Below are 14,565 nucleotides of genomic sequence, written 5' to 3'. Positions count from 1 at the left end.
GGTAGCAGTGCTTGCGACATTCTTCCGATCACAAATCAATGCGTTTAAAGCACTTATGATGTCTGCAGTTGCTTCTAATCAAATTGCCAAATATTGACAAAAAGTAGCATCTTAGCAATTCTCTTTCTATAAATCAGAAGAACAAATACTTTTTGCAAAACATTCAGCTTTTGAAATTTCAGTGTTTATGTATTTTCGTTAGTTTACATAGCTTAAATACACACTGATTTAGTCTTAAAGTTTAATGGATAATTTTGCTTTTTATTTGATTATCTGTGATGAAAACGGAAACAAAATTTACACCCGATGTTGGTTTTTTTTGCTATAAATAGGAATTTCAAAATGTACATTTTCCAAATTATTTAATTTTAAGATCTTTTCTAATGTTTTTGAACAATGCTTGCCGTTGATTCTATACACATTGATGTAGTCCTTACCAGAGAACTTTGGTTTTCGTGAGATTATTGTGAAGGAAATCACCACAAATATGCACCACAAATTTACCTCAGAATTCAAGTTAGTCTAGTCGGCAGTAAGATATACAGAATAAAACAATAGAGAAGCAAAACGTATCACCCTATTTTCTGTACCCTAAACCCGATACATAAAAAAGCAGGCTTCGCGAAAATGCCGGACAGACTGCTTCATAACTTTTGTCTTGCCGAGAGAGGCATTAAAAATTGGTTACTGGCGAAACAAAACCGGTATAATGTTGAAGCATAATTGTATATGTATCAACCCTGAAAGAATATTTAATAGAAGAGGAAGCTAGAGCAGAAGAGTTTTTAGAAAAAAATTAATTGTTTCAATATTTCTATTGATGAAAAGGCAATGGTGGTATAAATTTAAAGTCTTCATGTTTTGGCTGCAAGACTGAATTGTTCATATTTTGAGAAAATACAGGAATTGTCAAAACTGGAAAAAAAACCTCTCCAACGACATCTCAAAGAGGCTGAAATATAGGGAGACCCAACATCTAACACCACTCTCGAGAAAGTTAGAAATGTAAACATTTGGTACTAAAAGTCTATCCGTTAATCGGTAATTGTTTTGGGTACAAATATGTTTTCTAAATTAATTCTTGTTTATTAATCTTGATCGTGATATTAGAATAAAACATTTGAAAGATATGCTGGACAATAAGAAGATTGAGATACCAAACGCAAATGAACTAGAACTAAACACTCAGTTAAAAGAAAGAGATGACCAGTTATCTGAATTGAGTATCCAGCTTCAACATACTTTAGAACAAATGCAGGAAACGGAGACCGCTTTTGATGCAAGAGTCACTTCACAACGAAAGAAAATTCAACATCTTGAAAGTGAGTTGGATCAATGTATTCTAACAATTAACTGTAAAACGGTACAAATGACGGAAATGAGTAAAGTAAATAAACATTTAGAAAAGAATGTAAAGGAAAATGATGGAATAATACGTAAACAAGGTGATCAACTGAATTGCACTTTGAATAGACTGCAAGAAAAAGAAACTGAATTTGTTGGAACAAATATCTCATTAAAGAAGAAAGAACAGGAGCTTGAGCGTCTTGATCAGAAAGTAAAAGATCTGGAGGAAACGTTAGCAAAGATGAGGACGGAAATTAATGGTGGAAATGAACATCTCCTAAATCAGGTGAAGGAAAAGGATAAACAACTATCTGATCTGAGTGATCAGCTGCACGAAGCTTTCGAACAATTACATGAAAACGATATTAAACAGGGTGAAACTATAACCTCACTAAAGCAAGAAAACGTGCATCTTGTGGCGCGAGTTAATAGTAGTGAAATGCAAGTGTACACTCTAGAGAAAATGTTAGACAACACAATTTCCGAAATAACTGATATAAATGAACGATCTGCAAACAACGCTGCAAATGAAAATGATGATCAGATATCTGACATGAAAGTTCAGCTGGACCTTACTTTAAAATCAATGCATGACAAAGAGTCTGACTTGAATGGCCTTATCACAACACTGAAGAAAAAATCTCGGGAAAAGGATGATCAGATGCTTGAATTAAGTGTTCAGTTAACACGAACTTTGAACCAATTGCATGACAAAGAAACTGAAATGAGACAAAATGACATTGTGCTGCAGAAAAAGCAAAAATATATTGAGGAAGAGGTAGATGATAATAAGTGGAAAATTAAACATCTGGAAGAACTATTAAACAGAAAAGAAAATGAGATGACGCAAATAATTCACAAAAATAAACTTTTAGAAAAAAAGCTAATGGAAAACTACAAAAGTATCTCTGAACGGGATCAAACTTTGAAGAATCTTGATCTGACAGTGAAAGAGCTTGAGAAAATTATTAATAATCGTGATCTAACAGTGAAAGATCTTGAGGAAAAGTTACAAAAAATGAGAACTGAAATCAGAGATGGAAGTGATAGCCTTGTAATTGAGGTGAAGGATAAAGATCAGCAGTTGTCTAAGCAGGCAGCTAGACTGCAACAAATCTTAAATCAGTTACACGAAAAAGAGTCCGAATTAGGTGGAACTATTTCTTTACTAAAGAGACAAATACAAGGAAAGGATGACCACATATCTGAACTGAAACAAGCTTTGAAACTGTTAGGTGACAGAGAATTTGAAATGAAAGAAATCGACACTTCGCTGAGGACGAAACTTGATTATCTCGAGAAGGAATTGGAACGCCGTGAGCGGGAGGTAGAAAAACATTTAGAGGACATTTTAAACAGTAAAACGGCAGAAATTACTAAAATGAGTGCTCAAAATGAATATCTAGAAAACAAGGTGAAAGAAAAAGACGAACTGATTGATCAGCGGGATCGCGTCTTGAAGAAACAGCAAGAAGCAAAGACTGAGTTGTGTGGAATTATAACTTCACTACAGAAGAAGAATGAGGATCTTGGAACAGACATTAACGATCGTGATTTGACAGTAAAAGATCTTGAAAAAAGGTTAGAAAGAATGAGGATGGAAATTAGTGGTGGAAATGAACGTCTTATACTGGCGATGACGGAAAAAGATAAGCAGATATCTAAACAGGCGGCTAAACTGCAACATGCCTTAAATAAATTGCACGAAACAGAGGCCGAATTAGGCGGAATTATTACTTCACTAAAGAAACAAATTCAGGGAAAAGATGACCAGATATCTAAACTTGGAGATCAGTTGAAACAAACTTTGAAACTGTTAGATGACAAAGAATCTGAAGTGAAAGAAATTGACGCTACTCTGAGAAAGAAAATTGAATATCTGTTGGAACGCCGTGAGCGGAAGGCAGAAACACATTTACAGGAAATGTTAAACAGAAAAACGGCAGAAATTACTAAAATGAGAGCAGAAACTGATCTTCTAGAAATAAAATTGAAGGAAAACGACAAACAGAGTGATCAGCGGGATCGAATTTTGAGGAGACTGCAAAAAGCGGAGACTGAATCGAGTAGAATTATAAATTCACTGCAGGAAAAGAACTACGGTCTTGATACGGATATCAAGGGTCGTGATAAGAAAGTTAAAGATCTTGAAGAAAAAAATGCAAAAATGAAGACTGAAAGTAGAGTTGAAAATGAACGGCTTATAATGGAGGTGATGGGAAAAGATAAGCAGATATCTGAACAGACGCTTCGTCTGGAACAAGCTTTAAGTCAGTTTCATGTAAAAGAGACCAAATTAGGTGAAACTATCATTTCACTAAGAACAGAATGTCAGGCAAAAGACGGCCTTATATCTGAACTGAGAGATCAGTTGAAACAAACTCTAGAAAAGCTGGATGTAAGAGATTCTGAATTAAAAGAAATTGAAACTTCCCTTCAGGAGATGGAACGCCAGAAACGGAAAGCAGAAATACATTTAAAGGAAATGCTTAAAAATACAAACGTAGAAAAATCTAATGTGAGGGAAAGAAATGAAACTCTAGAAAACAAGGTGAAGGAAAAAGATAAACAGTTAATCGAACAGAGAGATCAATTGCGACAGACTGTTAAACAAATGAATGAAACACAAGATAAATTAGATGGAGTTATTACTCCGCAAAAGAAGACAATTCAGCATCTTCAGAGAGAGGTTGAACGACGTGATCTTAAGATAAACGATATAGAGAAACTTTTACATAGTATAAAGACTGAAAGCAGAGGAAATCAGCAGAGTGAAGCTGTAATAGAAAAAGAAGTTAAGATAGCAGAGCTGAAAGACCAGTTGCAAAAGACTTTGACAACATTGCAAGATACAGAGGCTGAACTAGACGAAACTAAAACAAGGTAAATATAATTATTGTCAGGATACTGGTTATATGACCCAGGGAAGTGCCTACGCCTTTAGTATCTTGAACAATGGTTTGGGTCCAATCGCTAAGGTGACTATGTCTTAGACTAGCTGACAAACGATGTAGAATGTCCTTTGTTAAAACTTATAGCTGGTGAGACCAAATATCTCATATATATAGAATTTTCCTCTGGCTACCTTGCCTAAATGATTCGTGTACCAATGATTCGTAAATGATTTCTTATTATAATCTAGATGATTTCAGGGATCAGGCAAATCATTAAATGTTTCGAACTAACAATCTTCATTTAAAAATGATTAGCTCAAACTCCTATAGGCTGGAGACTCTATACTTGACTGGTCTTTTTATTGAAGTTCCCGTCAGACACTGTCTTTGAATCAACAACATACGAGTCCTATCGCATAGATGCTCGGCCTCTGTCCTCTTAACTCTATATGATTGCCCTGACTCCTGGATGCTCAGCGCCTATATGCTATCATATGTAACATTCAACTACCATATAGGTATTATCCCCGATGCCTTGGCTGTACTTCGCCAATAATGCTGAACCGTATATAAGCTGGAACTCTCCTACTATCTCAGTAGATTACCAAACTCAGGGTCTCTGTCTCAGCTTCCCGATGCTCAGCCTATATATGCTATCGTCTATAGCATTCAACTACCCTTAAGGGTAAACTCCTATGCGCTGGCCCTATAGCTCGAAACCTTATCGAAATTCTGCTACTCTTCTTTAGTCTTCTATTTTTTTTCCTTTTAATAATTTATCCGCCCTGACAGTGTAGTTGCAATAACTTCCTTATCAAGGTACTGGGATAAATTATTAGTTGAATCCACGATGTGTCTTCTTCAACCGCTGGATACCGAATGAGCTCTCTGTCATCCATCTACCTATTTATACCCCAGCAGACGTGCTATTTTTAGAACTTGTTTCTGATTGGTCCAAATTTAAACATAACGTATTACAATGAGTACCTGCTCTATCAAATATCTGGTTCCCTTTAATTTTTGTATATGGCATAATGTGCGAAGCTGGGACCCAGCCATCCACATAATGAACCCAAATCAGCCACAAATGACCCAAATTCTATTAATAACAGCAATTCAACAATAATTATAGCAATGATAGCATGGAAAGGGAGTCAGGCACTATCTGTGCTTAATGTGTTACGTTATCAATATATAAAAAAATACAAATTATTCTGACAATAGCCCCCTTCTCAAGAAAATACTTTCAGTTTTTCAAACACTTAAGGAATAATTTGTGTACAAAACAAAATCTCCTTTTCTTTTTACTATTTCTCGATTTTTACAAATCATGTATCACTGCTATTATTAACATACATTCACTAATATACTGATTGAATCAGTATCAAAGATCAAACATCTCTAAAAGACTCAACATAAAGTATATGATCTCAAGAATAGCTTACAACGTTAATCTCCTGACCTTTTAATTTACTATCATCATTCTTCATAAATGATATTCATTTGTTTCACTGATTGTGAGAGTACTTGTCATCTTTTCTGTTGACATAATAATTGTTTTCACCAAAACCTCCTTTTACATGATAACTCCAGTCAGATCTACGTATAAACTCTTTACCGAGATCATCTCTCATGTCATTTTGTCTCCATGACTTCTTATGATTAGATTTATTTGGGCCATGGTCTTTATAACCCCTATCATCTCGTAGGTTAGTATATCTATCATATATACCCTTTCTGTTATGCCAACGTGATCCTCTTTTTACGTACCTAATAGATGACCTCTCATGATACAGGCTGAATCCTTGCTCATCAAAATTGTGTGACTCTAGTCTGTCATCAGGTTGTCTCCAGTTTCTTTCTGTTCTATCATGATGCCTATATTCTTGCAAACCATGTCTACCGTAACTGCTCTTTGATGCCAGGTCAGTCTTTACTTTCTGGCATACATCACATGACCGGCAAAACCTTGTAACTTCATTTGTGATGCCTGGCCAATGAAAACTCATTCGTATTTTATCAAGTGTCTCTTTAGCTGATAAGTGGCCCCTGGCTATTGACTTATGAGCTAATGTCATAACACTTCTCCTAAACTGTGTTGGGACTACTATCTGTTTAACAACTCTGCCCTTCTTCTCCTCGAAGATCCTATATAATACGTTTTTCCTCACTTCATAATGAAACCTGAAACCTCTTTTTGTTTTCAGTTTCGCCTTATCTTTAGCATAAGTCCAAAGTTTCTGTAACGTCTCATCATCTTTCTGAGCAATTTTCATTTGCTCAACATTAAACGTTTGCTCTTTGACTTCGCAAACCTCAGAGGGTTCCGTAATTTCTACATTTATTGCATGCTGGGTTTCCGTCATCCCAGTGGCAGCAATATTTTCACCGGATGAAGGCTGTCTTTCATCTCGGATTCTCCAGTTTATGTCTGGTTCATCTGAAACTCCTTTTATATTTCCGATTATCAAATCGCATATCATATTTGGCACAACCATTGCCTCAATTTCACCTTTAAAATATGGTGTATCAACCTGTATCATTGCTGCTGGAACTGTCCTTGAACGTCCATCAATCGCAACCATAAGATACGTCTTATCCAACATTTGATTCTCTGATACGTGATCTTTCTTGACAGCTGCCAATTCACACCCTGTATCTCTCAAAACTTGAACTTCTTTATCACCAATATATCCTTTCTTCAATATCAAGTTCCTTTCACCGTTTGTTGAATCAATGGTACAGGTGCTTGCTATAACCGAAATGGATTTTCCATGTGCTAGCATAAGTCGTCCATCTTCTATGCAGTCTTTCAACCGTTCGTCATCTAATGATATTGCTACAACTGAGGCTGCAACTTTCCTTTCATCCGACTGTCTGTCTTTCTGCGCTTGGCCTTCCTTTCTCCAATCTTTAGGTGTAGACTCTTGTGTTCCATGCCTATTTCTCTGTCTTTCCTCATATAATCTCCTACTAGCTAAAGCTGCACCGCTTACGTTCCTCTTGGATAGGTCTCTGCATTCTCGTGCTATATGACCTTCCTTATTACATATGAAACATATGGGCTTCTTAAAAGCTGGCTTTTCTCTTTGTGTAGGCTGAGACACTGGCTGAACCTCGGTCGAAGGCTGTGGCTCTTTGCTGCATGACAAATTACTTCTATTCATCCGGTTAGATGTGATAGAGCCACCATGAGCTTCAATATATTGTTCTGCCAACTGTGTGATCTCAGCTCTCGACTTTGCAACTCTTTCCTTTAAGAATAAAGCAAGGTCCTTGGAACAAGTTTGGATGAACTGTTCTCTGATCATAAGGTCTTTCAGCATTTCAAACGTATCGTCAACTTCTGCCATCTCCGTCCATCGACTGAAATACCTGTCCAGCCTTGCCATAAACTGGAAAACAGTTTCACCACGCTCTGGCTTGCATTCCCTGAACTTCAATCTAAAACCTTCTTCTGTTAACTGATAACGCTTCAGTACGGCTTTCTTCAATGCCGTATAGTCATTGGCTTGGTCTGGAGGCATGCTTGTATATACGTCCAGGCCTTTTCCTGTCAGCAATGAACTGAGGCTCACAGCCCATGTCTCTTCTTTCCATCCCTGGGTTTTTGCAAAACGCTCAAATCGTTCGAGGTATGCATCCATATCATCTTTACTTTCCTCGAACTTCGGGAGTCTCGGCCGCAATGTCTTACTGTTGTGGTGCTCAGAACCTTTATCATCTCCCAAAGCTCCGGCATCAGCCTTTATTTTAAGCATCTCCAACTCCTGTTCCTTCAAAGCTCGTTCTTTTTCCAAACGTTCCAACTCAAATAACCTTTTCTTCTCAGCCTGTTCTTCCTCATAATGCCGCAGCTTCTCGGCCTGTTCAAGCTCAAACAATCGTTTCTTCTCAGCTTCTTGAGCCTCAAACCTTCGCCTGTCTTCATCCCGTCTCAGCATACGCTCCTCGCGTTCAGTGTACTCCTTTTCCTTTCTATCCACATAATCGCTCAGCTCTGAACCCGAAAAGCCCATTCGTTCACCCATCGCTACCCATTTATTGTAGTCCATCTTGAAACTTTAAGTTGGAACTATCTCTAAAGCTCAACTGTATGTAGCTCAGACTACCTGCTGTCACAGCGCCTTCTGGTACACCAACAGAACGTTAAAACCACTAGTCTCTGTACCTCCTTGGATATAGATCCCGGACGAGCCCCCAAATTGTCAGGATACTGGTTATATGACCCAGGGAAGTGCCTACGCCTTTAGTATCTTGAACAATGGTTTGGGTCCAATCGCTAAGGTGACTATGTCTTAGACTAGCTGACAAACGATGTAGAATGTCCTTTGTTAAAACGTATAGCTGGTGAGACCAAATATCTCATATATATAGAATTTTCCTCTGGCTACCTTGCCTAAATGATTCGTGTACCAATGATTCGTAAATGATTTCTTATTATAATCTAGATGATTTCAGGGATCAGGCAAATCATAAAATGTTTCGAACTAACAATCTTCATTTAAAAATGATTAGCTCAAACTCCTATAGGCTGGAGACTCTATACTTGACTGGTCTTTTTATTGAAGTTCCCGTCAGACACTGTCTTTGAATCAACAACATACGAGTCCTGTCGCATAGATGCTCGGCCTCTGTCCTCTTAACTCTATATGATTGCCCTGACTCCTGGATGCTCAGCGCCTATATGCTATCATATGTAGCATTCAACTACCATATAGGTATTATCCCCGATGCCTTGGCTGTACTTCGCCAATAATGCTGAACCGTATATAAGCTGGAACTCTCCTACTATCTCAGTAGATTACCAAACTCAGGGTCTCTGTCTCAGCTTCCCGATGCTCAGCCTATATATGCTATCGTCTATAGCATTCAACTACCCTTAAGGGTAAACTCCTATGCGCTGGCCCTATAGCTCGAAACCTTATCGAAATTCTGCTACTCTTCTTTAGTCTTCTATTTTGTTTCCTTTTAATAATTTATCCGCCCTGACAGTGTAGTTGCAATAACTTCCTTATCAAGGTACTGGGATAAATTATTAGTTGAATCCACGATGTGTCTTCTTCAACCGCTGGATACCGAATGAGCTCTCTGTCATCCATCTACCTATTTATACCCCAGCAGACGTGCTATTTTTAGAACTTGTTTCTGATTGGTCCAAATTTAAACATAACGTATTACAATGAGTACCTGCTCTATCAAATATCTGGTTCCCTTTAATTTTTGTATATGGCATAATGTGCGAAGCTGGGACCCAGCCATCCACATAATGAACCCAAATCAGCCACAAATGACCCAAATTCTATTAATAACAGCAATTCAACAATAATTATAGCAATGATAGCATGGAAAGGGAGTCAGGCACTATCTGTGCTTAATGTGTTACGTTATCAATATATTAAAAATACAAATTATTCTGACAATTATACCTAAAACAAATTTTAAAAATTATTAAGACGTTTATTATCAGACAATTGCATGGCAGAGCTACATTAAATTTATAACAATTGGCCATCAGGAATTATTTTAACATTAATTATATTATTAAAAAAAAGATCCCCTGTGCCATTTTCAATTAATTGATATTGTCTCTAAAGGCTCAGTAAAGCTATGGGAGACAGACTGACTGATAACAACCCAAATATTACGGACTTAAGCGACAAAAATCGCCCTACAAAACTCGCTGAGAGATGTGCTGAGCTGTATGATAATCAGTGGACTGATGCGTTTGACATTCTTGACAAATACTTCGATACAGAAGAAAATGTTATAGGAGCCCTCTTAGAGATTTTGCAGGTAAGCATAATGCGGGTTACATAATTGTTAAATGAAACGAAATTAACCAGTGGAAGCAATGAGCATGAACATTTTCTGTTTTATACGCTTCGTTATGAACTTATAAATAGTTCTCTATTTAACATGTGAAGCCTTTTTCAAAACGCTTTACTTTTTATGAACAAGATATGTCACTTTTATAATTAAGTATCATATTAGCATTATTGTTCAATGCTTTGAATAATGATACCACCAGTAGCCCACTGAACTTTAAGTAATCCCTGTAAATCAGACTGTTATATTTTGCTGCAGGATACTATGACTTTCTGCATAAAAAGGGCACATGAACAGATGGAAGAATTAGGACGTGAACTGAAATTTGCAGACCAACATGTACGACATCTTTTATCTTAGGCTTTTATAACTCAATTAACCGTTTTGAATTATGACTTATCTATCACGCGGTTAAGGTATTTAAACAGTAATATTCACAAAAATAATTGGTATAATACATTCGTTTTTCCTTATGCTCATTTCTAATTGGATAGGTATAGAATCACATAAATATTTCTGGTCTTTACAAATGTATGCTTATCTTGCTATAATTAAAATAAAAAGTATTTTATCAGGGAAATGGAGATGTATCAGCAGATGTGCGTAAACTCTTGAAAGATTGCAGAAAGGCAGTAGCACCTGTTGCCGTTGGAAACCTATATACGGTATATGTACATACATTAAGAGGAATGATTGAAACTAATATAAAATTCAATATTTATAATGTATCTAAAACGTTATCACATTAAGGCAGTTTATATCAATATCATAAAAATATGAAACCAGTTATACTTGTATAACAATTACTTCTACATTTGAAAGGCTATCGACAAATGAAAAGTTTGACTTTTTTCACATTTCTCACATTTTCTTTAACTAAATAGACAGATCAGCTATCAGTAGCCTCTTCAATGATATTCTGTATTAAAGGTGGTTATTTCACGATTGTGTTGTTCCATGTTTCTTGTCTAATAGTTCCAATTTTCAGATGTATGAGTCTCGTCTTAAACGGTCAACTGATAAAACATTAAGAACAGCTTTAGAAGTCAGCTCATATACATCAGAATGTCTTGAAATCTGCTGGTTTATGATGGTTTGTATTTTAAAAGTTTATGGACGTAATGTAGAAATATTGAGTAAACCAAACATGTACATGTATCTTGTGCAATGTAGGAATTGTATAAACAGATGCGTACGAGTACTTTATTTACTTTTTATGTACTTTTGCATGTACGTTATACTAGTCATGCATTTTTTATTCAGCAATAAAACGAGCGGCATCAGTTGTTAATTCCATTGTTTCTGGCACAACTAAATATGAACATTTTTCACTGCTGTTAATGTTACATTTTCTGTTGCGCAAATCAAAGATCACAGACAAGATATTTTATTGGCTGTGCTGATCTTCCGATATTTAATAACATGACTCTACAATTTATTCGTTAAAAACCATAACCAATACATATCAAAGAAGTATCATTTGAATATTTTATTTCTAAACATGCGGAAAAGCTGTATTTTGACCATGTTAGATCAAACAGCTAATTATTTGTTGACATATTTACATATAGAAAAACTCATATAAATCACAAGCCGAGTTTCACTTATTAAAACCTCTATGTTATCAATTGTTTTTCGTGGAATACATTTGAATTGAATGTTACAGATCCAAGATCCGCCCGTTGCGTTTGCTCCGTTGCTTAGAAAAGGTTCAAGCTTTAACACCGACTTGTACAAACCATATACCAGCAGTGGGACAAACATTGACTATGTAGTCTGGCCTCCTTTGCTTTTACACGAGAGTGGTCCAATTCTGGCGAAAGGCGTAGCTCAAGGGTACGGCAAGAAATCAAAAAAGAGTGCAGAGTGAAATGATAATGTCACAACAGTTGATAAATAACAGTTCAGCACGTTACACAGTACGATAGAGACAAGAACATCAGACTGATATGTAGATGTAACTACATGCAATAATAGTATGATTTATTATGCCTGTTTTTGATGATGATTATTATTATTAATAGTATTATTGTTGTATCTACTTAAACTTTTAATGTGTCACTTAGTTTATAACCAGCATGTTATTTGTGTACACGACCACTAGAATCTTCAAAGTTATACATCTTACTAGAATCTAAGTGCGATATTCCTTTTGTTTTAAAATTCTTAAACGCATACATAAACAGCCTCAACTCGGGACAATTCAGTGTCTACCTGTTTATCATTTCATTAGACTGCAACTCTCACGAACACTTTATTTGATTTTTCGACGGCGTTCTTTTTGCGGTCGCTTTATGTTGTAGTTGCTTTTTGTATGTCCTGTAAAGGTTCCCTTGATCATAACAGTATCACTGTTGTGTGTTACACTTTTTCGTTTTTCTGATCGCTTTCCCATTATAGACAAATAATGAAGTTACGGCGCAAAATGATAATTTAGACTTCAGAGTGATATTATTTATTATTTCGTTCGGAGTCTAAATAGTTTTCCAACTGAATGTAGTTATTTCGTCAATCACATTCGAGAAGCTTCCAGTAGAAGCTAGAGGAGATTGATTATCTTAGTCACAGTTAATCGTGTCAGTTAATTGTCACGTTTTTTTAATCTCAAAGAGCTTTCTCGACAGTTTTTTTTCAACAGTATCAAACTTCTGCCCTTCAGCCAAAGGATTTTAATACTTATATGTAAGGACTGGTGCTTTACAGGTTCAAATTATCTAAAAACTATTCAAAATATTTTTACTTTGATGACGTCTATGGCAGACTGTTGGAAAAGTCATTATTATTATTAAGTATTATTATCATGTATACCCTTTTATATTTTTGTATATCCAATACATTGCATACTTTATTGTTATATCATCTAATATTCTGAGTGACAAATGTTTTAGGCACAATATACCGTATCATAACGATTTAATTGCCCTGAAACTTCTATTTCTGCTTCGTTATAATCACGGTTCATTTTTAATAGTTGTTACACGTCCAACTTCATGTAAAGGGAGGTAATTTGAAATATGATAAGTTTGGTCTAAATATGGATATTCTCTCACAATAGGAATTTCCTGATTTTGTTTCTTGGATGTTACTATAGTTACAAAGTATTGTTTAGGAATTCCACATGTTAGTCAGAAATGTCATTAACACATAATAGCGGTTTCATGGAATAAAAAATAATACACATATTTTTATTAGAATATAAAACACCGTAGCATTTGGTCAGTAATACCGATAGTGTATCTATAGACCTAATGAAAATTTCGATTTAGAATTTGTAAAGCAAAGTTGTACATATCAACAGTGTGTATAAAGAAACATCTATTGTTTATCTGTGCTATCTTCAATACACAGACAAGGCATATTAGCTTTTTGTTTTATATTTCTTGGTAATATACACTGTTCTGTTCAAACATTTTTATTTTAGCAAGCTTTTAATAAAGATGTGATTATATTAGTTTCTCAAATATTAGATTACTTAAAGTATTGATTGGTTTTTTCCTATGAAGATGTTGCGAATTACTGTAACAGTTGTGTGCTAATGATTTTGAAATCGCCTTATTTTTTAAATATATTGAAGAAAATTAAAAAAGACTCATTCACACAAGGAAAAAAATTATTCCTTTAATCTGTATGCAAATATTTTTGTTAATTTATGATTATTTATTACATACAATGTGTCATCAAATGTATGCCAAAAGAAGTTGTAACAGTTTTAATTAACAGATCTCAATTAAGTAAAGGGACACAACTAAGTTTTACAGTATAATCATTGATTTGTCATTTGATCAAGTTACCTGAAATAGAAGATATTAAATCTGTAAGAGTTTCTTTTGAAAGCAGTAGATTTTTACAGTACTTTACGTTCATCCCTGTTAGTATGTGAGTTTATGCATGCTTAACTGATTTTCGTCTATATGAAAATTGCAAATATAAATTACAAATATATGCTTAATTGCAGATGGTTCTTTCATTTCTAATTTAATGTCAGCATTGTTACTGTCAAGGGAATATCTCTAAACAGAAGCACGAGGAGCGTTCAAATATGAATGCAACTAGGGTTATATCTCGCTTGTACCACAATTTTCACAAAATAATTAACTGTATTTTGCGGGATGTCAGGCTACTGCATAACAATGTGTCTTCACACAAGGCGGCCATTGTACGAGACGTTCTGAAACAGGAAAAGGTTGTTGAGCTTCCCTACCCTCCGTATTCGCCCAACCTTGTCCCTTGCGACTTTTTCCTGTTTACAAGCCTCAAAAATACCTTACCGAAAGAAAGTATTAAAACACGTAAGAATTTCGGTCCAGTTATTTTTCTGGACCAGTGTCTGCACAGTATACCTAGAAAAGATTATGAAAACGCCTTTAAAAATTAGATTAGAAGACTGAAATTATGTATATCAAATGATGGTGAATATTTTGAAAGAATGAGATAATTATTTTGAGATTGTTTGTTTACTACTAATCAAATTGCACAGAATTGCATTCAAATTTGA

At 35.4% G+C, this 14,565-nt stretch overlaps 1 protein-coding gene across 1 annotated transcript; it reads left to right on the top strand.

The window, feature by feature from the left end:
• The first annotated feature begins 1,101 nt into the window (after positions 1–1,101).
• LOC123558451 (putative leucine-rich repeat-containing protein DDB_G0290503) lies at positions 1,102–14,024 on the top strand. The gene is made up of 6 exons (XM_053543708.1): positions 1,102–4,230; positions 9,839–10,037; positions 10,329–10,409; positions 10,646–10,735; positions 11,059–11,163; positions 11,737–14,024. The coding sequence occupies exons 1-6, from the start codon at positions 1,130–1,132 to the stop codon at positions 11,938–11,940; spliced, it is 3,780 nt and encodes a 1,259-aa protein (XP_053399683.1). The 5' UTR covers positions 1,102–1,129; the 3' UTR covers positions 11,941–14,024.
• Positions 14,025–14,565: the final 541 nt, after the last annotated feature.

This window comes from Mercenaria mercenaria, chromosome 5 (assembly GCF_021730395.1).
Source record: "Mercenaria mercenaria strain notata chromosome 5, MADL_Memer_1, whole genome shotgun sequence".
In the NCBI taxonomy this organism is placed as follows: domain Eukaryota; kingdom Metazoa; phylum Mollusca; class Bivalvia; order Venerida; family Veneridae; genus Mercenaria; species Mercenaria mercenaria.
This window is presented reverse-complemented; position numbering and strand designations above follow the sequence as displayed.